Consider the following 24,080-nt stretch of genomic DNA (forward strand, 5'->3'; position numbering starts at 1 on the left):
TACGAGGGCTGTATTAAATGTCAGGGTTTCATTCAGGGCATCGATTGATGTTTCAAAAATGGGTAAAAACAGGGTTTTTGTTCGTGGTTCTCTAAATGTCATTTACGGTTGTAGACGGATAATCTCTCCTCCAAGATGAACTGATGCAGAGAGGTCAAAGCAAACATCTCGAGCTTTCATCTTTATTTTCACAAGAAGAAATAGTCCACACAAAAAAAGAAATATAAAAACATTAATGTCTGGTGATGTCACTGGTGATGTACCTCTGACAGGAAGAGGGGGTTCCGGGGTCATTTTAAGGCACTATTTATTACATGAACATAGAAACAGGTGAGAGCAGGTGGACAGGTCAGGTTTGAGCTACAGAGGTCAATACAAACTATATCAACAGTCAGTGAGAAGCTGCTCTACGGAGGCTACAGTGTGCTCATCTAAACCACAAGTCTTCATCATACAAGTCTCTGATCAATAAACAATAACAGGAAGTCTGTAAAATACAAACTCAGCACAATTCAACAGAAACAGCAGAATTCAGAAAATCAGTAAAATCAAAGAAACAAGAATAAAAGACAGAACCAAAGATCAGTTTCAGAAATCTGCAGGAAATCATCAGTTACAACAGAAACAAACTTCAGAAACTGATTTCAGAAGGAGGGAAGTTACACCCGGACCAACCGACGTTACACCCGGACGTTACACCCGGACCGACGTTAACACCCCGACGTTACACCCGGACGTTACACCCCGACGTTACACCCGGACCGACGTTAACACCCGGACGTTACACCCGGACGTTACACCCGGACCGACGTTACACCCGGACCGACGTTACACCCGGACCGACGTTACACCCAGACGTTACACCCGGACCGACGTTAACACCCCGACGTTACACCCCGACGTTACACCCGGACCGACGTTAACACCCGGACCGACGTTACACCCGGACGTTAACACCCCGATGTTACACCCGGACGTTAACACCCCGACGTTACACCCGGACCGACGTTACACCCGGACGTTAACACCCCGACGTTACACCCGGACGTTAACACCCCGACGTTACACCCGGACGTTACACCCCGACGTTACACCCGGACCGACGTTAACACCCGGACGTTACACCCGGACGTTACACCCCGACGTTACACCCGGACCGACGTTACACCCGGACCGACGTTACACCCAGACGTTACACCCCGACGTTACACCCGGACCGACGTTAACACCCGGACCGACGTTACACCTGGACGTTACACCCGGACGTTAACACCCCGATGTTACACCCGGACGTTAACACCCCGACGTTACACCCGGACCGACGTTACACCCGGACGTTAACACCCCGATGTTACACCCGGACGTTAACACCCCGACGTTACACACGGGCCGACGTTACACCCGGACCGACGTTACACCCGGACCGACGTTACACACGGACCGACGTTACACCCGGACCGACGTTACACCCGGACCGACGTTAACACCCCGACGTTACACCCGGACGTTAACACCCCGACGTTACACCCGGACGTTAACACCCGGACCGACGTTAACACCGGGGCCGACAGACCCGACCGACCAGACCCATAGATCAATCGATTGTCAGGATAACTTACCAAATAAATAAAACATTTAAATATCAGCGGAGGTGATAACTTCCCTCTTCACATGAAATCAACTCTGACAAATGTATAACCTCATCAGTGAGTGTCTGTGTGTAGTTCATTGTGTGTACATCAGATAGTGTCTGTGTGTGTAGTTCATTGTGTGTACATCAGTGAGTGTCTATGTGTGTGTAGTTCATTGTGTGTACATCAGATAGTGTCTGTGTGTGTAGTTCATTGTGTGTACATCAGTGAGTGTCTATGTGTGTGTAGTTCATTGTGTGTACATCAGATAGTGTCTGTGTGTGTAGTTCATTGTGTGTACATCAGTGAGTGTCTATGTGTGTGTAGTTCATTGTGTGTACATCAGTGTCTATGTGTGTGTAGTTCATTGTGTGTACATCAGATAGTGTCTGTGTGTGTAGTTCATTGTGTGTACATCAGTGAGTGTCTATGTGTGTGTAGTTCATTGTGTGTACATCAGTGAGTGTCTATGTGTGTGTAGTTCATTGTGTGTACATCAGTGAGTGTCTATGTGTGTGTAGTTCATTGTGTGTACATCAGTGAGTGTCTATGTGTGTGTAGTTCATTGTGTGTACATCAGTGAGTGTCTATGTGAGCAGCCATGCGTGCTGCAGACATTGCGCTGCAGTCGCTCTGCGTTCCGGCTGCAGCTCCAACATGGTCAACAGGAAGTCACTGAACTGAGCCGCCTGGTCCAGAGGCCACTCGTACTTCTCCAACAGAACCTCAAACAGACCCCACGGCTTCAGGCTGGAGATGTGACGCAGCTCACCTGAGACGGGAGCACAGAGGTGAGACGGGAGCACACAGGTGAGCACACGGGTGAGACGGGAGCACACAGGTGAGCACACAGACAGACTGTCTCACCTCTCCTATCGAAGTACTCTCTGGAGTACCTGCCAGACAAAGCGAAGGGCAGAGGAATCGGCCCAAGCAGCTCGATGACGTGAGCGATGTGATCTGAACACAAATAATAAAAATACACACTGAAGTACTTGCTAGTACACAGCAGCACTGTTATGAGTTGTACCTTTATGCTGAGTGTAATACTAGTGTAGACTTCAGTCGTGTTTCTAGTACTATTACTATAGTACTATATCTAGTATTATAATGTGTAGTACCTAGTATTATAATGTGTAGTACCTAGTATTATAATGTGTAGTACCTTCGTCTCTGGTGTAATCTTCTCCTGAATGAGGTTCAAAGAGGTAATCTCCTGTCGCCAACTCAAAGGCCTGAAACATCAATCAATACATCAATACATCAATACACCAATACATCAATACATCAATACATCAATACACCAATACACCAATACACCAATACACCAATACATCAATACATCAATACATCAATACACCAATACACCAATACATCAATACACCAATACACCAATACACAAACCCCGTCAGTACACCGAGACATCGATGGTACACCCAAACAACATACACCATGAGCCACACATGACAGACCAATAAAACATCTATCGGGTCTACTGATACCAAGACCTGCAGAGAGAGTGTGTGTGTGTGTGTGTGTGTGTGTGTGTGTGTGTGTGTGTGTGTGTGTGTGTGTGTGTGTGTGTGTGTGTGTACCATGCAGGCGGTGCTCCAGATGTCAGCAGGTGGTCCGTACTCTGCTCCAATCAGAACCTCCAGAGCTCTGTACTGTCTGGTCTGAATGTCCTCTGTGAAGTGCTTGTGCTGGATGAGAGACAAAGGGAGAGAAAGAGACGTCTGATTGGTTCATAATGACTCTACAGAGGAAGAGGAGTGATGAAGATGACTCACCACCCAGCATGCATTTCCTAAATCAGCGATCTTCACTCTGAGCTTGTTTCCGTTCTGAGGATCCAGAGGACTGAGGACGAAGTCTGAGGCGCTGAACACTGAAACACAAATACATCATGATCATAATATTACTATATTATTATTATGACTTATTTAAATTATATCACTGTATTATATTGTATCTGTGTACTATATATACTGCAGTTTATCTCTGTGTATATATTGTGTGTACTGTATATAATGTACTTTATCTCTGTGTATATATACTGTGTGTACTGTAGATACTGCAGTTTATCTCTGTGTATATATACTGTGTGTACTGTATATAATGTACTTTATCTCTGTGTATATATACTGTGTGTACTGTAGATACTGCAGTTTATCTCTGTGTATATATTGTGTGTACTGTATATACTGTAGTTTATCTGTGTGTATATATACTGTGTGTACTGTATATACTGTAGTTTATCTGTGTGTATATATACTGTGTGTACTGTATATACTGTAGTTTATCTGTGTGTATATATACTGTGTGTACTGTATATACTGTAGTTTATCTCTGTGTATATATACTGTGTGTACTGTATATACTGTAGTTTATCTGTATGTATATATATTGTGTGTACTGTATATACTGTAGTTTATCTGTATGTATATATATTGTGTGTACTGTATATACTGTAGTTTATCTGTATGTATATATATTGTGTGTACTGTATATACTGTAGTTTATCTGTGCGTATATATACTGTGTGTACTGTATATACTGTAGTTTATCTGTATGTATATATATTGTGTGTACTGTATACTGTAGTTTATCTCTGTGTATATATACTGTGTGTACTGTAGATACTGTAGTTTATCTGTATATATACTGTGTGTACTGTAGATACTGTAGTATACTCCACAGTATTTTCTCACCATCTCGTCCACTCGAGTATCCTGACTGAGTAGAAAGTGTTGATTCAGACGTCGCTGACATCACAGAGCTGGAGAAGCCCGATAGGCCGGAGGCGGGGCTGGAGAACCGGCCGGGGGCGTGGCCATTACACCCGTCGTCCAACCAGGAACAGGTGGAGTCTGAGCTCGCTTTGCTGTTGGCTGTAGAGCAGGAAGTGTTGCCGTTGATGACCAGAGAGCCTGAGAGCAAAGGAGTACATGTTTACATGTATTGTACTGCAGTAGAACTTGTATACTGCGATACTGAAACATAGAAAATACACATCATGAGTGCTCACAGTTAGCGTCTGTGTCGTCAGACTGGATCACACCGTCCTCCTCCTCCATCTTCTGAACACACAGGAGGAAACATGTTAGATGTTGAACCAGCACCCACAGCTCCTCAACCAGCAACCAGCTCCTCAACCAGCAACCAGCTCCTCAACCAGCACCCACAGCTCCTCAACCAGCAACCAGCTCCTCAACCAGCACCCACAGCTCCTCAACCAGCAACCACAGCTCCTCAACCAGCAACCAGCTCCTCAACCAGCAACCAGCTCCTCAACCAGCAACCAGCTCCTCAACCAGCACCCACAGCTCCTCAACCAGCAACCAGCTCCTCAACCAGCACCCACAGCTCCTCAACCAGCAACCAGCTCCTCAACCAGCAACCAGCTCCTCAACCAGCACCCACAGCTCCTCAACCAGCAACCAGCTCCTCAACCAGCACCCACAGCTCCTCAACCAGCAACCAGCTCCTCAACCAGCACCCACAGCTCCTCAACCAGCAACCACAGCTCCTCAACCAGCAACCAGCTCCTCAACCAGCAACCAGCTCCTCAACCAGCAACCAGCTCCTCAACCAGCACCCAGCTCCTCAACCAGCACCCAGCTCCTCAACCAGCAACCACAGCTCCTCAACCAGCAACCAGCTCCTCAACCAGCAACCAGCTCCTCAACCAGCAACCAGCTCCTCAACCAGCACCCACAGCTCCTCAACCAGCAACCAGCTCCTCAACCAGCACCCACAGCTCCTCAACCAGCAACCAGCTCCTCAACCAGCACCCAGCTCCTCAACCAGCACCCAGCTCCTCAACCAGCACCCAGCTCCTCAACCAGCAACCACAGCTCCTCAACCAGCAACCAGCTCCTCAACCAGCAACCAGCTCCTCAACCAGCAACCAGCTCCTCAACCAGCAACCAGCTCCTCAACCAGCACCCACAGCTCCTCAACCAGCAACCAGCTCCTCAACCAGCACCCACAGCTCCTCAACCAGCAACCAGCTCCTCAACCAGCACCCAGCTCCTCAACCAGCACCCAGCTCCTCAACCAGCACCCAGCTCCTCAACCAGCACCGAGCTCCTCAACCAGCAACCAGCTCCTCAACCAGCACCCACAGCTCCTCAACCAGCAACCAGCTCCTCAACCAGCACCCACAGCTCCTCAACCAGCAACCACAGCTCCTCAACCAGCAACCAGCTCCTCAACCAGCAACCAGCTCCTCAACCAGCAACCAGCTCCTCAACCAGCACCCACAGCTCCTCAACCAGCAACCAGCTCCTCAACCAGCACCCACAGCTCCTCAACCAGCAACCAGCTCCTCAACCAGCAACCAGCTCCTCAACCAGCACCCACAGCTCCTCAACCAGCAACCAGCTCCTCAACCAGCACCCACAGCTCCTCAACCAGCAACCAGCTCCTCAACCAGCACCCACAGCTCCTCAACCAGCAACCACAGCTCCTCAACCAGCAACCAGCTCCTCAACCAGCAACCAGCTCCTCAACCAGCAACCAGCTCCTCAACCAGCACCCAGCTCCTCAACCAGCACCCAGCTCCTCAACCAGCAACCACAGCTCCTCAACCAGCAACCAGCTCCTCAACCAGCAACCAGCTCCTCAACCAGCAACCAGCTCCTCAACCAGCACCCACAGCTCCTCAACCAGCAACCAGCTCCTCAACCAGCACCCACAGCTCCTCAACCAGCAACCAGCTCCTCAACCAGCACCCAGCTCCTCAACCAGCACCCAGCTCCTCAACCAGCACCCAGCTCCTCAACCAGCAACCACAGCTCCTCAACCAGCAACCAGCTCCTCAACCAGCAACCAGCTCCTCAACCAGCAACCAGCTCCTCAACCAGCACCCACAGCTCCTCAACCAGCAACCAGCTCCTCAACCAGCACCCACAGCTCCTCAACCAGCAACCAGCTCCTCAACCAGCACCCAGCTCCTCAACCAGCACCCAGCTCCTCAACCAGCACCCAGCTCCTCAACCAGCACCGAGCTCCTCAACCAGCACCCAGCTCCTCAACCAGCACCGAGCTCCTCAACCAGCAACCAGCTCCTCAACCAGCAACCAGCTCCTCAACCAGCACCCACAGGAGGGCTTTAAAGGGTTCCACCTTGGAAGTTCCACACAACCATCCTGCTCCATCTGGTCTCAAGTCTCAGAGGTTTTTGGGGTTCGGAGGACCAGATGTTTTGGAGGATTCGGTATCAACGTTTCCCCACGAGGCCAACAGGGAGCTGAAGATATCTGAGTTTACAGCTTCACACGATGGTCATGTTTGTAGTATAACAGAACTGGAACGGATCTTATAGATGGTGAAAGAACTATTACAGAGCTATAACAGAGCTATGACAGTAGTATTACAGTACTACTACAGTACTATGACAATACTATGACAGTAGTATTACAGTACCTGTATGTCCACTAGTCTCTCCTCCAACAGTCTATGTTGACGTTTAGCTTTCCTCTTCATCTTCTTGTTCTTATTCTTAGACAGCTTACCGACCTACACACACACACACACACACACACACACACACACACACACACACACACACACACACACACACACACACACACACACACACACACACACACACACACACACACACACACACAGTTTCTACTTTATATTTTGTCTATATTTGAAAGAAACAAAGAAAATGACATCATCAAACCAGTGATGTCACCATCACAGGATGTAGAGTGTGTGTTGTACTGGGATGTATTTATGTTGCGGGTGAAGAATCCTGAAACAAGTTGTCACTATGATATAAATAACCAATGAGAACACAGCATCACACCTGGACACTTACCTGTCGATCTCTGGGAGCCGTGCTAACTAGAAAAAGAGACACGTAGAGGCAGACAGACAGGGAGGGAGAGAGACAGGAAGATCATATCAGAAACAGGAAATAAAGTTTGAAAAGAAAAAACAGACAAGTCAGAGAGACAGATACCAGTAGTGGCCGTCAGGGCCTGCAAAGCCTCCTCTGCTGGCCTAAACACAATCACACAGTTAGAGCTATTTTATAATTTAATACGTTTTCTTAAATACACTACATGTATTATAATTTATATAAATATTTTCCCCAATATCTTATGTTCTCATTGCACAGCTACTGTGTTCCTCAGCTGCTCTGCTTCAGTGCAGCTTGTTTTAAGTAGAGCTTTGATCCAATCAGAGTTCACCTCTGTGTCTCTAGGTAGAAGAGAGGCCCCAGGCCTGCAGACTCACCAGTGAATCCATGTGCAGGTTAAGTGAATGGGGACGATGTTGTTGATCGTCATAGTGTTCAACCAATCAGATCTTTAGTTTGACATGTTGGGCGTATCTTTGACGTGTCAGAGCTGCTAGCTGGCCTACAGCTACGTCAGCATTAACACACAGCTCAGTTTTCAGGTGCAGCTCTGCAGTGAGGTGCAGCGTGAGCTGTGATTGGTCAGTGGGCGAGCACGTGACTATTGTGAAACAAAACTTAACATCAGAGTCTTAGTCTGAGTAGTAAGAGTTCAAATTGAAAGATATGGAAGAAATTATGAAATGTTTTGCATTTTGCTTGGTGTAGATGTGACGGTTCCCTATCTGGGTTACGTGTTTTGTCCCTTTAACCAGCAGGTACCAGAGGCGGTGATCGTACTGAGTGGAGGCACCTGGGCCCGGTGCGTTCCCGCTATAAGGCTCCGCCTTCCTGGCAACCTGGGCGCCTTCCTATCACCCTGTTCACGACCACCATTATTGTTAGATCTTTTGTCAGGGCTAATAAATGTGTTACCGTTGGTCAACTGTCTGCGTCTCCCTGATTTAGCTCATGGCCGTCAGAGCCAGGTCGTGACAGTAGATTATTTATTTTTTTACCTAGCTTTGTTTTTTAACACTCAATGTCTGAAGGAGGAGAAACGGATTAGTGAGTTGGGATTTAACCGTGAGATTAAACTCTTTGTCAACAAGAAAGGAGGATGGAGTTTGTCTTTAAGTGAACAGCATTTGGTAAGTCAACTGTGTTTGTTCTTTCATATCCCTGGAGTGTGTAGCAGAACACTTGTTGTTGCTGTGTTGCTGGATTGATTTGTTGCTTTGTTGTCATATGAATATATGTGACGGGTTCTTGTGAGTTTGTTGTTGTCATTGTGTTAATTATATAGATTTGGACTATATGCATTGTCCGTTAATTATGAAGCATCCCGTCATGCGCGGAGTTAGTGTTTGTTAAGCTAGTTAGCCTAGCCTCTCAGAAGTTCGGGGCAGCATTTTTTCTTCCGGGTTCAGAGGTCACAGTCCGTTGTCTCCTACGTGAGCGCAGTCCACCGAAAACATATTTCCCACAATTTAAGCTTCTGCATTTTCCAAATGCACGAGTATTATTCAAATGTATTCGTTCGGTTTGTAAGCCTCGTACCGAACGGTTTAATACAAATACGTGTATTGTTAAACTCCTAGCTGTGGCGCCATCATGAGGTCATTAGGTGGTGTTTCAGGTATAAAATGCACGGCCCACCACTGTCAGGTAGACAGTCAGACAGACAGACATGTAGTCAGATAGTTAGACAGAGAGACAGACAGACAGACATGTAGTCAGATAGTTAGACAGACAGGTAAGAACTGTGTAAAAAGAGAGAAGAGAAGCAGACAGACAGTCTGAACAGCTACCAGTAACACATCTATGTGACTCTAAAGAGAGTCTACATCACTACATCAAAAGGGTCTGGAGTCCATGTGATCACTGGATTCACTTTTCTGACCAATCACATAGCTGATCCTCACCTGATGACCCGGAAGGGGGCGGGGCCCCAGCTCTCTGCCAGATGGTTGCCTCAGCTGCCAATCTCCTGATGTAGACCTCATCAACGTCCAATAGGATGTTCTCTGGTTTGATATCAGTGTGGATGATCTTACACTTAGTGTGGAGGTAGTCCAGACCCTGCAGCACCTGTCGCACAAGGGACAGGTCAGAGGTCACAGAAGTCAGGGTCAAACGCGGTCAGGTGTTACCTGTAGACTGTAGTCAGGTGTGTGTGTGTGTGTGTGTGTGTGTGTGTGTGTGTTACCTGTGGACTGTAGTCAGGTGTGTGTGTTACCTGTAGACTGTTGTCAGGTGTGTGTGTGTGTGTGTGTTACCTGTCTGATGATGGTCTTGACGCAGATCAGAGGAAGTCCCATGTAGTTCGACTTAATGATCCATTTTAACAGCTGATGACCCAAAACCTCCAGAACCATACAGACATCTGAGAAAGGCTGAGGAAACTACTGACTGACGAAGACAGACAGGTAGACAGACAGGTAGACAGGCAGGTAGACAGACAGGTAGACAGACAGGTAGACAGACAGGTAGACAGGCAGGTAGACAGACAGGTAGACAGACAGGTAGACAGACAGGTAGACAGACAGGTAGACAGACAGGTAATGATGAAGGATACGGATTCCGTTGACTCCAGAGATCTTGAAGTCGTCTATCAGCTGGACGATGGTTTCTCTGTAGGGGTCAGAGGGGTCACTGTCTCTCACCTGTACACAAACAGACCTGTTACCTGTGAAACCTGTTTAATTCAAAACCATTACAGACTGAAACCAGTTCAACGTCGTCACCACAACAGTTTTAAGATTATCATTCAGCTTTTTATCCAAATGGAAACATTTCTCTGCAGCCCTGGAGGTTGTTACTGGTCCACAGCTCATGGATGGGGACCCTCACACAGACCTGGATGGGGACCCTCACACAGACCTGGATGGGGACCCTCACACAGACCTGGATGGGGACCCTCACACAGACCTGGATGGGGACCCTCACACATGTACTCACACATCGGAGCAGCTTGATCTCGTCCAGAGCCGTCTCGGTGTAATGTGGAGCGCTCTTCACCACCTTCAGCGCCACAAAACGTTTCCTCCTAAAAACAGACAGAGTCAGCGGATGTGACAGAATTCTAACAGAACGAGTGCAGAAATAAAGTAGATACCAGACATCAAACTATTTTTAAACAAGATGAGATTCGTACTGCAGATCCCAGCAGAGCCAGACGGTAGAAAAATGTCCCCAGCCCAGTTTCCTGACCACATGGTACCTTCCATTAAACAAGTCACCGATCTTCACCGGGTAGTAACCACCTGCAACACAGACAGCACAGGTACACAACGCTATAACTCGTGGGTTGTCCTTAATCAAGAGTATTAATTGTTGGAATGCTGTTTCAGCAACTTTTCTTGTTTCTACCTCTTGTGCTTTTTGAATTATTATGCTTTGTGCAATATTCTCTAGGATCTCTATGGATAAAATCTTCAAATCCTCTTAAACTTCTTCAACTTTAAAAGCCTTCTTCTCCCTCATACTTTCAGCTACAGACACCATTTCAACTTTAAAATGTTGACAAAACGTTGAGCTATTTACTGTATGATGCTTTTTGATATCCTTTACACTTTTTCAACTGTAGCAATTTAACTTTTATGATTTTTTCAGTCCTTTTCTGACTTTATAATGGGTGTGTATTGCGCAGCTCAGAGTGCGTGATGTCATCGCTAGAGTGAAGAGCAGCTTCAGAATCTTGTGAAAAAAATATTTCTATTTTGCCATGGACTCCACAATTTTCACTCTTCATGCATCATTTTTGGATGGAGTAGCTAATCGTGTCCTTGTCGTAGACAAATGACTGTGGAATCCCACAGATTTACACATTTGGCACAACAGCCTTTAATTGAGAGGAAAACCAACTTTCTGCTCCATAGAGACCAATGTTAATTCAGACTTCAAAAAAATCTTGCACAGACAACGGTACCCTATTTCTACATCGCCAGTGAAGCCACATTTTTTACACTACAGACACAATTTTCACATGATCTGTTGATGAATGGGGGTTTTGAGGATTTGTTTGACGGGTGTTTCACAGTTTTATCTCCATGTAAAGACAGCAGGCACACAGGTGTTTGTGATTGAGCTAATTAGTGAAGTTGATAAACACACAGACACACATGACTTGGAGATATTTAGGGTAAGATTGTTAGACCTCCTCTTGTCTGCCTGCCTGTCTCTCTCACACTCAGTCCATCTCTCTCTCTCTCTCTCTCTCTCTCTCTCTCTCTCTCTCTCTCTCTCTCTCTCTCTCTCTCTCTCTCTCTCTCTCTCTCTCTCTCTCTCTCTCTCTCTCTCTCTCTCTCTCTCTCTCTCTCTCTCTCTCTCATTCAGGTCTTAGAGATTTTTAGAGGACTTTCCCCCTTTCACCCCCCCCCCATTTCAAAATAAAAGCCCCACAGAGTGCAATCTAACTGAAATGCTTGTGATGAAATGCTTGTCTCCTCTCTCCCCCATCCAGCCCCACCCTTTCAAAATAAAAGCCCCATGGATAAACTGTATTTAGACTTTAAGCTCAAAATGAGGCTTTTTGTTGAAATACTTAATGCTTTTACTAATACTGCGACAACTACTACTACTGCTGCTAATATTTCTCGTATTACTACTAATACAGCTTCTGCTGTTGCTACTATTACTGCTACCACCAATAGTATTACTACGACTACTGCTAATACTACAACTACTACTACTACTATTCATGCTACTGCCAATACTAATACTACGACTACTGATACTACTAATAATACTTCTACTACAACTACCACTTCTACTACAACTGTCATTGCTACTACTATTACTGCAACTACTACTAAAACTATTATTATTATTTATTATTATATTATTACAATAATTATTATTATTATAATAATAATAATAATTATTGTACTGCAAATGCTACTACAAATGCTATTACTACTAATACTACTTTTGTATGAACTACTACTACGACCACTACTACTACTACTACTGTTATTAATGCTACTACCAATACTACTACTATAATACCAGTACTACTAATACTTCTACTACGATCACTACTACTGCTATTACTACTAGTTCTACTACTTCTACTACTATTACTACCACTACTAATACTACTTTTACTACTATTACTTTGACAGTAAAATCGTTTAGCTTCAAGCTTTTCCTTGCATTGTAATTCAGCTTTTAGCTTCTTTAGATAATACAGTTTAGCTTCCAAGTCTGCCATTTAGACATTTCAACTAGAAGGGTTTTTAGCAATGCAGTTTAATGCTTCTGGTCTTCAACATTTATCAGACAGGTGGTCTCCCATTTCTGTATTTTCAGCAATTTTTTTGGGATTCATTTCATGTTTTCAATCATGTTTTCTTGGATGAATCAGAAAACAAACTCACCTTTGCAATAATCTGAAGGGTCTTCCTGCTCCTCATCATCAGAGCCCAGCAGCTGTGCAGGGGGCGGGGTTAGCTCCGGAGGGGGCGGGCTCAGAGTTAAAGGGGGCGTGGTCATATGTGGGGTGGCTGATGACATCACGGGAGGCAGACCAATGTGGGGGCTCAGAGAGTCGAGGGAGCAGAGGAAGGAGGCCGACGAGCAGGTGGAGGTGTAGAGATGTGAGGAGACACTGGAGGTGAAGGTCACTGAGGTCAGCAGGAAGGGGTCTGGGTGGGAGGGGCTTAACTGAGAGCTGGGAGGAGCTTTGGCAGAAAGCTGGGCAGGAAGTGACTTTGATTCAGAGGTATTGTGGGTAATATTGTGTGATAAGACTGGAGGCAGTTTGGAGGGATCAGTTTGGCCTTCAGGCGGACTCTGATCAACCTTTCCAAGAGTTCTATGAGGAGATTTGGAGAGATTCTGGGTAATATTTTGGTTAACAGTTGGAGGTGATTGGCGAAAAATCGAAGGCGTCAATGGCGCTGTTGGGTGGGTGTTTTGGACTAAGTGTGCTACATGGGGTGGGGGGGTCTGGAGGGTGTTCTGGGGAGGAGGTGAGAGGGATGGAGGGAGACCCTTGGGGGTCTCAGTGGGTAACGTGGGGGTGCGTGGATGAGTCTGTTGGGGTGCTGTAGTGGATTCGTGGACCTCTTCAGTACATGTTAGGGCTTGTTGTGATGAAGTATTTGGGGCTGGCAGCAGGGTAGATTGTGGGTAACTCTGCTGAGGTGATGGAGAGACTCTGCCGTTGGCATTGAGACTCTGAAGGTCACAGAGGTCATCAGGCCTGAAACAGAGAACCAGGTATTACACAAGAACCCTATACGAAGAACCGAAAACATGTAGATTATATAACGTCTGCTTTTGTAACATTAAAAAACAGCCAATCTGACCAGCAGCCTCCTCATTCAATGATTGGTCGGCTGTGTGGCGGTGATAAAGTGGGCGGGGTCTTGTTTATCTCAGTTAGGGTCAACACTAAGAATGTCTTCAAGAGGTTATCTACATGTTTAAAGATGTATAATCTATGTTATCTACATGTTTAAAGACGTATAATGTTCTCTGTTATCGACATGTTTAAAGACGTATAATCCGCTATCTACATGTTCAAAGACGTATAATCTATGTTATCTACATGTTTAAAGACATATAATGTTCTCTGTTATCTACATGTTTAAAGACGTATAATCCGCTATCTACATGTTCAAAGACGTATAATCTATGTTATCTACATGTTTAAAGACATATAATGTTCTGTGTTATCTACATGTTTAAAGACGTATAATCTATGTTATCTACATGTTTAAAGACATATAATGTTCTCTGTTATCTACATGTTTAAAGACGTATAATCCGCTATCTACATGTTCAAAGACGTATAATCTATGTTATCTACATGTTTAAAGACATATAATGTTCTGTGTTATCTACATGTTTAAAGACGTATAATCTATGTTATCTACATGTTTAAAGTAGTGCTGGGCAACGATTACAATTTCTAATCGAGATTAATCGCAATTTTATGCGCAAAGTTCAATAATTAATTCAAAAGTTGTGTATTGTGCACTTTATACTGCTATATGAACAAAAGGGAAATAACATTTGGTTTGCAAACACTTTAAACTCATCAGGTTCTTGTTAACAGCAGTATTCTCTTCACACAGTAGCAGTTATAACACAGTTATAATAATCCTGATAATAGATATTCAGCGTGTTCACAACTTTATCTTCATGTGTGTCAGAGATGAATTTAAATATACATCTTGAAAACTGCAAACCTATCTACGTCATGTTTTTATGTTTGTTAAATTCTCAGTATAGCGATAACTAAATGATATGATTATTATACATATTACAAACAAAACACTTTAAAAACTCTAAAGAAATAATTTAAATGAATCATTTATTTTTTGCTATTTTGGTCAGACACTATGCAACGCTTATTACTGTGTAATATGTGTGGTGTTTGTTATAAATGTACGTTGGTACATAGAGGGTGATAAGAAGCTGTACATGGAGGGACTTAGGACCCAGGGGAATGTAGGGGAAGGAAACAGGAAGAGAAGGAAGTGATGCCACACAAACTGCTGTTCACCGCTCGCTGTCCGGTTCTTGTGTTAAAAATGTCCGCTTAATAAAAATAAAAATTAAAACTGCGAGCAGTGATGAACGGGCCCTCGCCTCCCTTGCGCGTCGGGGCCGGCGGCGGACTCCGGCCTGCGCGTCGGAGAACGTCCGCGACCGCTGGACTGCGCGTCTGCGAGCGAGACGTCGTCGATCCCGCGTGGGACCGCCCGATGCCGGAAACGATGCTTTGCAAATAGTACTATGCTGAGGAAAAATGACACCGAAATCAAAATGGCCGACTTCTGGTAGGTTTTAGAGCACGGTGCCAAGAGACTTATTTTTAAGTCTCCGCAGGATACGCGCGCCTACCGAGTTTCGTACGTGTAGCTCAAACGTAGCGCCGGGGCTGCTCTTTTGAAATATTGTAGGGGGCGCTACAGAGGCAATTTAAAACGGACAAGGCCAAAAATCATACCACATATTTCTTCCGATGCCTTTGACACATGTGCAAAGTGCCATGAATTTTTGAGCATCCTAACCTACTATGCTATGGAAAAATGACACCAAAATCAAAATGGCCGACTTCGGTAGGTTTTAGAGCATGGTGCCAAGAGACATATTTTTAAGTCTCAAGAGGATACGTGTGCCTACCAAGTTTCGTACATGTAGCTCAAACGTAGCGCCGGGGCTGCTCTTTTGAAATATTGTAGGGGGCGCTACAGAGGCAATTTAAAACGGACAAGGCCAAAAATCATACCACATACTTCTTCCGATGCCTTTGACACATGTGCAAAGTTCCATGAATTTTTGAGCATCCTAACCTACTGAAACAAATTTCCTTCAGCCAGTAGGTGGCGCTATGAGTTTTTTGAATTTTTTCAAATCAGGTATGTTCAGGCTTGAAGTGGCATCATGCACAAGAAGTTTTGTGCAAATTGGATAATGTACCTTGGAGTTATAACCACTTCAATTTTGCACGGCGAACGATGCGTCGCCACGGCAACAGCGTTCAACGAAAACACACAATACTTATGATGGCTCTTCATCAATGTCCTAAGACTATCCTTACCGATTTTGAGACTAATCGGGTCACCTGGCTAGGAGGAATAAAGAAAAGTATAAAATATGACATTTCCTTCAGCCAGTAGGTGGCGCTATGAGTTATTTCATTTTTTTCAATTTAAGTATGTTCAGGCTTGAAGTGGCCTCATGCACAAGAAGTTTTGTGTGGATTGGATTATGTACCTTGGAGTTATAACAACTTGATTTTTCAGAAAAATGATGGAAAATGGCCGCCACGCCACGTCAAGGTTCTTCGACGAAAGCGCTAGCTTTTAATAATTTTTAATCACAAAGGTCTTAAGAGCACCCTGAACAAATATGAAGTCGATCGCATAAATGCTCTAGGAGGAGTTCGTTAAAATACGAAGGCTGCAAAATGCGAAAAGTGCCAAAAAACACAACTTTGCGGGTTTACTGTAGCGCCCCCTATTGGTTGAATGCAACAAAAATCTTAGGGTATGTTGCGGTATGCGATGGGCACATATGCTGAAAGTTTCGTGAATTTTCGACAATGGGTTGAGAAGTTATGTGTATTGATATTAAGCCACGCCCTTAGGAAGTTCATTGGTCCATATCTTCTTAACGCAAAGAGATATCAAAAAGCTTTTCATAAATCTGAGTGATCTACATCCAATTATGATCCACAGCAATTTTGGTAGCAATCGGAGCCAGCGTGTGGGAGGAGTTGGCAAAGATGTGTTTTTCACTAAATTCAAAATGGCGGAAAATTTAAGTATGCGCATTTTCGGGGTCTGAGAGGCTTTTTTTTAGATCTAGTGGATTAGGACATGTGTGTTGAATTTCAAGTCAATCGGACAAACTGGCCGAGGGGCGTCGCCGGTCCGCTTTGTAGGGGGCGCTAGAGAGCCATTTTTTTACACACATTTATGTCACCTATATCACACCTCTATTTTCGCCAGACCTGACAAGTCTGCCAAATTTGGTGAGTTTTCATGCAGCGCAAGTACCCCCAAAATACTCCCAAAGTGCAAAAATAAAAAGAAGAATTAAAACTGCGAGCAGTGATGAACGGGCCCTCGCCTCCCTTGCGCGTCGGGGCCGGCGGCGGACTCCGGCCTGCGCGTCGGAGAACGTCCGCGACCGCGGGACGGCGCGTCCGCGAGCGAGACGTCGTCGATCCCGCGTGGGACCGCCCGATGCCGGAAACGATGCTTTGCAAATAGTACTATGCTGAGGAAAAATGACACCGAAATCAAAATGGCCGACTTCTGGTAGGTTTTAGAGCACGGTGCCAAGAGACTTATTTTTAAGTCTCCGCAGGATACGTGCGCCTACCCAGTTTCGTACGTGTAGCTCAAACGTAGCGCCGGGGCTGCTCTTTTGAAATATTGTAGGGGGCGCTACAGAGGCAATTTAAAACGAACAAGCCTAAAAATCATATCACATATTTCTTCCGATGCCTTTGACACATGTGCAAAGTGCCATGAATTTTTGAGCATCATCACCTACTATGCTATGGAAAAATGACACCAAAATCAAAATGGCCGACTTCGGTAGGTTTTAGAGCATGGTGCCAAGAGACTTATTTTTAAGCCTCCACAGGATACATGTGCCTACCAAGTTTCGTACATGTAGCTCAAACGTAGCGCCGGGGCTGCTCTTTTGAAATATTGTAGGGGGCGCTACAGAGGCAATTTAAAACGGATAAGGCCAAAAATCATTCCATATATTTCTTCCGATGCCTTTGACACTTGTGCAAAGTACCATGATTTTTTGAGCATCCTAACCTACTGAAACAAATTTCCTTTAGCCAGTAGGTGGCGCTATGAGTTTTTTGAATTTTTTCAAATCAGGTATGTTCAAGCTTGAAGTGGCATCATGCACAAGAAGTTTTGTGCAAATTGGATAATGTACCTTTGAGTTATAACAACTTCAATTTTGCATGGCGAACGATGCGTCGCCACGGCAACAGCGTTCAACGAAAACACACAATACTTATGATGGCTCTTCATCAATGTCCTAAGACTATCCTTACTGATTTTGAGACTAATCGGGTCATCTGGCTAGGAGGAATAAAGAAACGTATAAAATATGACATTTCCTTCAGCCAGTAGGTGGCGCTATGAGTTATTTCATTTTTTTCAATTTAAGTATGTTCAGGCTTGAAGTGGCATCATGCACAAGAAGTTTTGTGTGGATTGGATTATGTACCTTGGAGTTATAACAACTTGATTTTTCAGAAAAATGATGCAAAATGGCCGCCACGCCACGTCAAGGTTCTTCGACGAAAGCGCTAGCTTTTAATAATTTTTAATCACAAAGGTCTTAAGAGCACCCTGAACAAATATGAAGTCGATCGCATAAATGCTCTAGGAGGAGTTCGTTAAAATACGAAGGCTGCAAAATGCGAAAAGTGCCAAAAAACACAACTTTGCGGGTTTACTGTAGCGCCCCCTATTGGTTGAATGCAACAAAAATCTCAGGGTATGTTGCGGTATGCGATGTGCACATATGCTGAAAGTTTCGTGAATTTTCGACAATGGGTTGAGAAGTTATGTGAATTGATATTAAGCCACGCCCCTAAGAAGTTCATTGGTCCATATCTTCTCAACGCAAATAGATATCAAAAAGCTTTTGATAAATCTGAGTGATCTACATCCAATAATGATCCACAGAAAATTTGGTAGCAATCGGAGCCAGCGTGTAGGAGGAGTTCGCAAAGATGTGTTTTACACTAAATTCAAGATGGCGGAAAATTTTTCCAGGCGCAGTTTCGGGGTCTGAGAGGCTTTTTTTTAGATCTAGCGGATTCGGACATGTGTGTCGAATTTCAAGTCAATCGGACAAACTGGCCGAGGGGCGTGGCCGGCCCGCCTTGTAGGGGGCGCTAGAGAGCCATTTTTTTACACACAAGTATGCAACCTTGCGCAGCAGAGTTTCTCCACCAGACCTGAGAGGTGTGCAAATTTGGTGAGTTTTCATGCATGGCAAGTGCCCCTACTAGCTCATTCCCCACAAATATAAGAATCATAATAATAAGAACCCTTAGAAACTCAATAGGGCCTTCGCCGGCCCGACGTTGTCGGCGGCTCGGGCCCTAATTAAAACTGCGAGCAGTGATGAACGGGCCCTCGCCTCCCTTGCGCGTCGGGGCCGGCGGCGGACTCCGGCCTGCGCGTCGGAGAACGTCCGCGACCGCGGGACGGCGCGTCCGCGAGCGAGACGTCGTCGATCCCGCGTGGGACCGCCCGATGCTGGAAACGATGCTTTGCAAATAGTACTATGCTGAGGAAAAATGACACCGAAATCAAAATGGCCGACTTCTGGTAGGTTTTAGAGCACGGTGCCAAGAGACTTATTTTTAAGTCTCCGCAGGATACGTGCGCCTACACAGTTTCGTACGTGTAGCTCAAACGTAGCGCCGGGGCTGCTCTTTTGAAATATTGTAGGGGGCGCTACAGAGGCAATTTAAAACGAACAAGCCTAAAAACTATATCACATATTTCTTCCGATGCCTTTGACACATGTGCAAAGTGCCATGAATTTTTGAGCATCCTAACCTACTATGCTATGGAAAAATGACACCAAAAAAAATGACACCGAAATCAAAATGGCCGACTTCTGGTAGGTTTTAGAGCACGGTGCCAAGAGACTTATTTTTAAGTCTCCACAGGATACGTGTGCCCACCAAGTTTCGTACATGTAGCTCAAACGTAGCGCCGGGGCTGCTCTTTTGAAATATTGTAGGGGGCGCTACAGAGGCAATTTAAAACGGACAAGGCCAAAAATCATACCACATATTTCTTCCGATGCCTTTGACACTTGTGCAAAGTCCCATGAATTTCTGAGCATCCTAACCTATTGAACCATATTTCCTTCAGCCAGTAGGTGGCGCTATGAGTTTTTTGAATTTTTTCAAATCAGGTATGTTCAGGCTTGAAGTGGCATCATGCACAAGAAGTTTTGTGCAAATTGGATAATGTACCTTGGAGTTATAACAACTTCAATTTTGCATGGCGAACGATGCGTCGCCACGGCAACAGCGTTCAACGAAAACGCACAATACTTATGGCGATTCTTCATCAATGTCTTAAAGCCATCCTAGCACAATTTGAGACTAATCGGGTCACGTGGCTAGGAGGAATAAATGAAAGTGTAAAAAAAAACATTGCCTTCAGCCAGTAGGTGGCGCTATGAGTTATTGAAATTTTTTTAATTTGTGTGTGTTCATGCTTGAAGAGGCTTCATGCACAAGAAGTTTTGTGTGTATTGGTTAATGTACCTTAGAGTTATAACAACTTGATTTTTCATAAAAATTATGCAAAATGGCCGCCACGCCACGTCAAGGTTCTTCAACGAAAGCGCTAGCTTTTGATAATTTTTAATCACAAAGCTCTTAAGAGCACCCTGAACAAATATGAAGTCGATCGCATAAATGCTCTAGGAGGAGTTCGTTGAAATACGAAGGCTGCAAAATGCGAAAAGTGGCCAAAAACACAACTTTGCGGGTTTACTGTAGCGCCCCCTATTGGTTGAATGCAACAAAAATCTCAGGGTATGTTGCGGTATGCGATGTGCACATATGCTGAAAGTTTCGTGAATTTTCGACACTGGGTTGAGAAGTTATGTGTATTGATATTAAGCCACGCCCCTAAGAAGTTCATTGGTCCATATCTTTTCAACGCAAAGAGATATCAAAAAGCTTTTGATAAATCTGAGTGATCTACATCCACTAATGATCCACAGAAAATTTGGTAGCAATAGGAGCCAGCGTGTAGGAGGAGTTTGCAAAGATGTGTTTTACACTAAATTCAAGATGGCGGAAAATCTAAGTAGGCGGAGCTTAGGGGTCTGAGAGGCTTTTTTTTAGATCTAGTGGTTTCGGACATGTGTGTTGAATTTCAAGTCAATCGGACAAACTGGCCGAGGGGCGTCGCCGGCGCGACTTGTAGGGGGCGCTAGAGAGCCATTTTTTTAAATGCATATTTGCAACCTATATAATATGAAAATTTTCACCAGACCTGACAAGTCTGCAAAATTTGGTGAGTTTTTGGGTATGGGCAATACTCCAAATATGCGCTCATTGACGACAAATAAAAATCAGAATAGGAATAATAAGAACCCCTACAATTTCAATAGGGCCTTCGCCGGCCCGACGTTGTCGGCGGCTCGGGCCCTAATAATAATAACGCCTACAATTTCAATAGGGCCTTCGCCGGCCCGACGTTGTCGGCGGCTCGGGCCCTAATAAAAACTGCGTCAACGTGCGATAATATAATTGTCGCCGTTAATTAATAGGGGTGGGGGAAAAAATCGATACAGCATAGTATCAGCAGATGAGTCCGCCTACAGGTGGGAAACTGACCATCTGGTGACCTGGTGCGGTCTGACCAACCTAGAGTTCAACGCTCTAAAGACAGTGGAGATGGTTGTGGATTTCCGGAAGAACGCAGCCCCACCAGCCCCCATCACCCTGTGTGAGTCAGCAGAGGATGTACTTCCTGAGGCAGCTGAAGAAATTCAACCTGCCAAAGACAATGATGGTGCACTTCTACACAGCCATCATTGAGTCCATCCTCTGCTCCTCCATCACAGTCTGGTACGCTGCAGCCACTGCCAAGGACAAGAGCAGGCTGCAGCGCATCATCCACTCTGCTGAGAAGGTGATTGGCTGCAATCTGCCGTCCCTCCAGGACTTGTTCACTTCAAGGACCCTGAAGCGAGCAAGAAAGATTGTAGCCGACCCCTCTCACCCTGGACACGAACTGTTGGAGCCCCTTCCATCTGGTAGGAGGCTGCGGTCCATCAGGACCAAGACCTCCATCAGGACCAAGACCTCCATCAAGACCAAGACCTCCATCAGGACCAAGACCTCACGCCACATCAACAGTTTCATCCTCAGGGCAACCTCCTACCGGTCACTCCCCTGCACACCCCTTCTCTGTTTCTTCATTTAAACACTTTACATTACACTTCATCATACTTGTTTATAGTCCTGTTATCCGTTTGTTGTGCACTTTACTTTATATTATATTCTGTTGTAAATGTAATATGTTTCTATTTCTTGCAATGTGTTGATTGTCTAATGTTATGCACCAAATTCCTTGTATGTGCAACATACATTGGCAAGAAACGGTTTCTGAACACACACACACACACACACACACACACACACACACACACACACACACACACACACACACACACACACACACACACACACACACACACACACACACACACACACACACACACACACACACACACACACACACACACACCTATTTCAGTGCAGCTCAGTCAAACCTCAACACTGTCCATGACTCATGAAGAGCAGGTGTGTGTGTGTGTGTGTGTGTGTGTGTGAGATCATGATTCACTCTCTGCTTCTATTATTGGAGCTGCGTCTCTTTGACCGAATTCCAAACCTGTTTCTGTCAGTAAGAGACCAGCTAGCTTAGCACAAAGGCTGGAGGCAGGGGGAAACTGTTAGCCTAGCTTAGCACAAAGACAAACATTGACAGGTGCTCTCTTGTTTACTGAGATGTTGGATACGATACCACAACAATAGTTTTGATACTTTGTATGAATGAGAACCTCTTGGCCTAATCAATAGATTAACAATTAAACAAACAAATCAATAGAACCAAGAGATCCCAGGTCAGCTGGAGGAGTCATCATCATCACCACCATCCAGTGAATGACGATGATCTAAACCCCTTCAGACCTCTGATACCATCTGATACCATCACACACACACACACACACACACACACACACACACACACACACACACACACACACACACACACACACACACACACACACACACACACACACACACACACACACACACACACCGGTTCTCGTCTGTTCGGACTCGACGGTGTTTCTTTCCTCTCCTCCGGTGCTTCTTTCCAGTTGCGGCAGCGTTCCCGGTTCCTCCAGCGACGGCTGTGAGAGGAACAACAACGTTATAACGTTTCATATTTATATCAAGTCAATATGACCAACAGTCCTTTAACAGCAACACTAGTCACTGTTTATGGCTTTAACACCTTAAACCTTCAGCATTAGTAGAGCTTAGAGACCTTTAACTAGTAAACATCATTATTCAAGTTATACTTACTTTGTTTATCACTGAAACGTTCTATTAATAAACCTCTGAACATTGTTCATGACCACCTGGGCCCCGGTCCTCGTACGTGGCTAACTGAGTTAGCCGGATAATGTTCAGGATGAGATTACATAAGTCAGGCTTTTCAGTTCCTCGAAGCAAGTTTGGCAAAATCACCATAGCAACACATCCATAAACTTGAACCTGCTCCAGCGCAGGCTAGCTTCAGTTAGCTGGATTAGCTCAGCTCCTCTTCCTCAGAGATCCATCGATGAAGGAGGATATTAGTCAGATCAGCGTTTTATAGGGAGAGAGTTCTTCCACATCGCCAACATCCGTCATCACATCACGATGACTTCCTGTTCGAGCGACGAGGAATCCTTTATTTACAGACTTGTGGAGCAGACATTGAACACCACACGCTTCAGCCTCGCTGTGGAGCGATGCTTCATGTCTGAACAGCGTCGGTGATGAGAGAACATCGGGGAAGCCGCTGCACGCCGTGCTGTTCATCACGTTTATCTGGTGCTGAAGAAGCTCATGATGTGTTCATGACGTCACCATGGCAACATGTTGCACTGATCACCATGCTGAGCCACACACACATTCACACACATTCAAACTCCTAGTTCTATATGTAATCTACACATACATGTACACACACACACATATATAGTACATGACACATGAGCGCATACAGCACATCTATCCTCATCAGCATCTCTTCATTGGTATCAGTTAGATCCTCTTTGTTTTGATCTTCTTGGTGAAGAGTTGAGATCCTTCTTGTCTCTAGATCTCATTGGATGATGGTTCCATGAAGCTGCTGCCAGCAGCACGTTTAAAGACGTGTCCTGTGATTGGTCGGGGTGATGAGGCTCTTAAAATGAGCCGATACATGTTCCAACACTGACGCGTTAACGTGTCTGTGATGTGTCGCCGTGCTTCTTGTCTCGCCCTCTCA

At 45.1% G+C, this 24,080-nt stretch overlaps 1 protein-coding gene across 1 annotated transcript; it reads right to left on the reverse strand.

Moving 5' to 3' along the window:
• Window positions 1-168: 168 nt before the first annotated feature.
• Window positions 169-23,259, reverse strand: srpk3 (SRSF protein kinase 3). Its single transcript, XM_079168059.1, has 17 exons — window positions 23,129-23,259; window positions 22,860-22,953; window positions 12,870-13,696; window positions 10,646-10,754; window positions 10,450-10,537; window positions 10,067-10,154; window positions 9,768-9,874; window positions 9,414-9,579; window positions 7,465-7,490; window positions 7,062-7,154; window positions 4,660-4,711; window positions 4,343-4,561; window positions 3,422-3,519; window positions 3,227-3,334; window positions 2,797-2,866; window positions 2,499-2,591; window positions 169-2,403 (listed from the first exon to the last, which is right to left on the reverse strand). Exons 1-17 carry the CDS (start codon window positions 23,169-23,171, stop codon window positions 2,219-2,221), a joined length of 2,466 nt encoding a protein of 821 aa, XP_079024185.1. The 5' UTR covers window positions 23,172-23,259; the 3' UTR covers window positions 169-2,218.
• Window positions 23,260-24,080: the final 821 nt, after the last annotated feature.

This window comes from Pholis gunnellus (genome assembly GCF_910591455.1).
Source record: "Pholis gunnellus genome assembly, chromosome: 2".
Classification (NCBI taxonomy): Eukaryota; Metazoa; Chordata; class Actinopteri; order Perciformes; family Pholidae; genus Pholis; species Pholis gunnellus.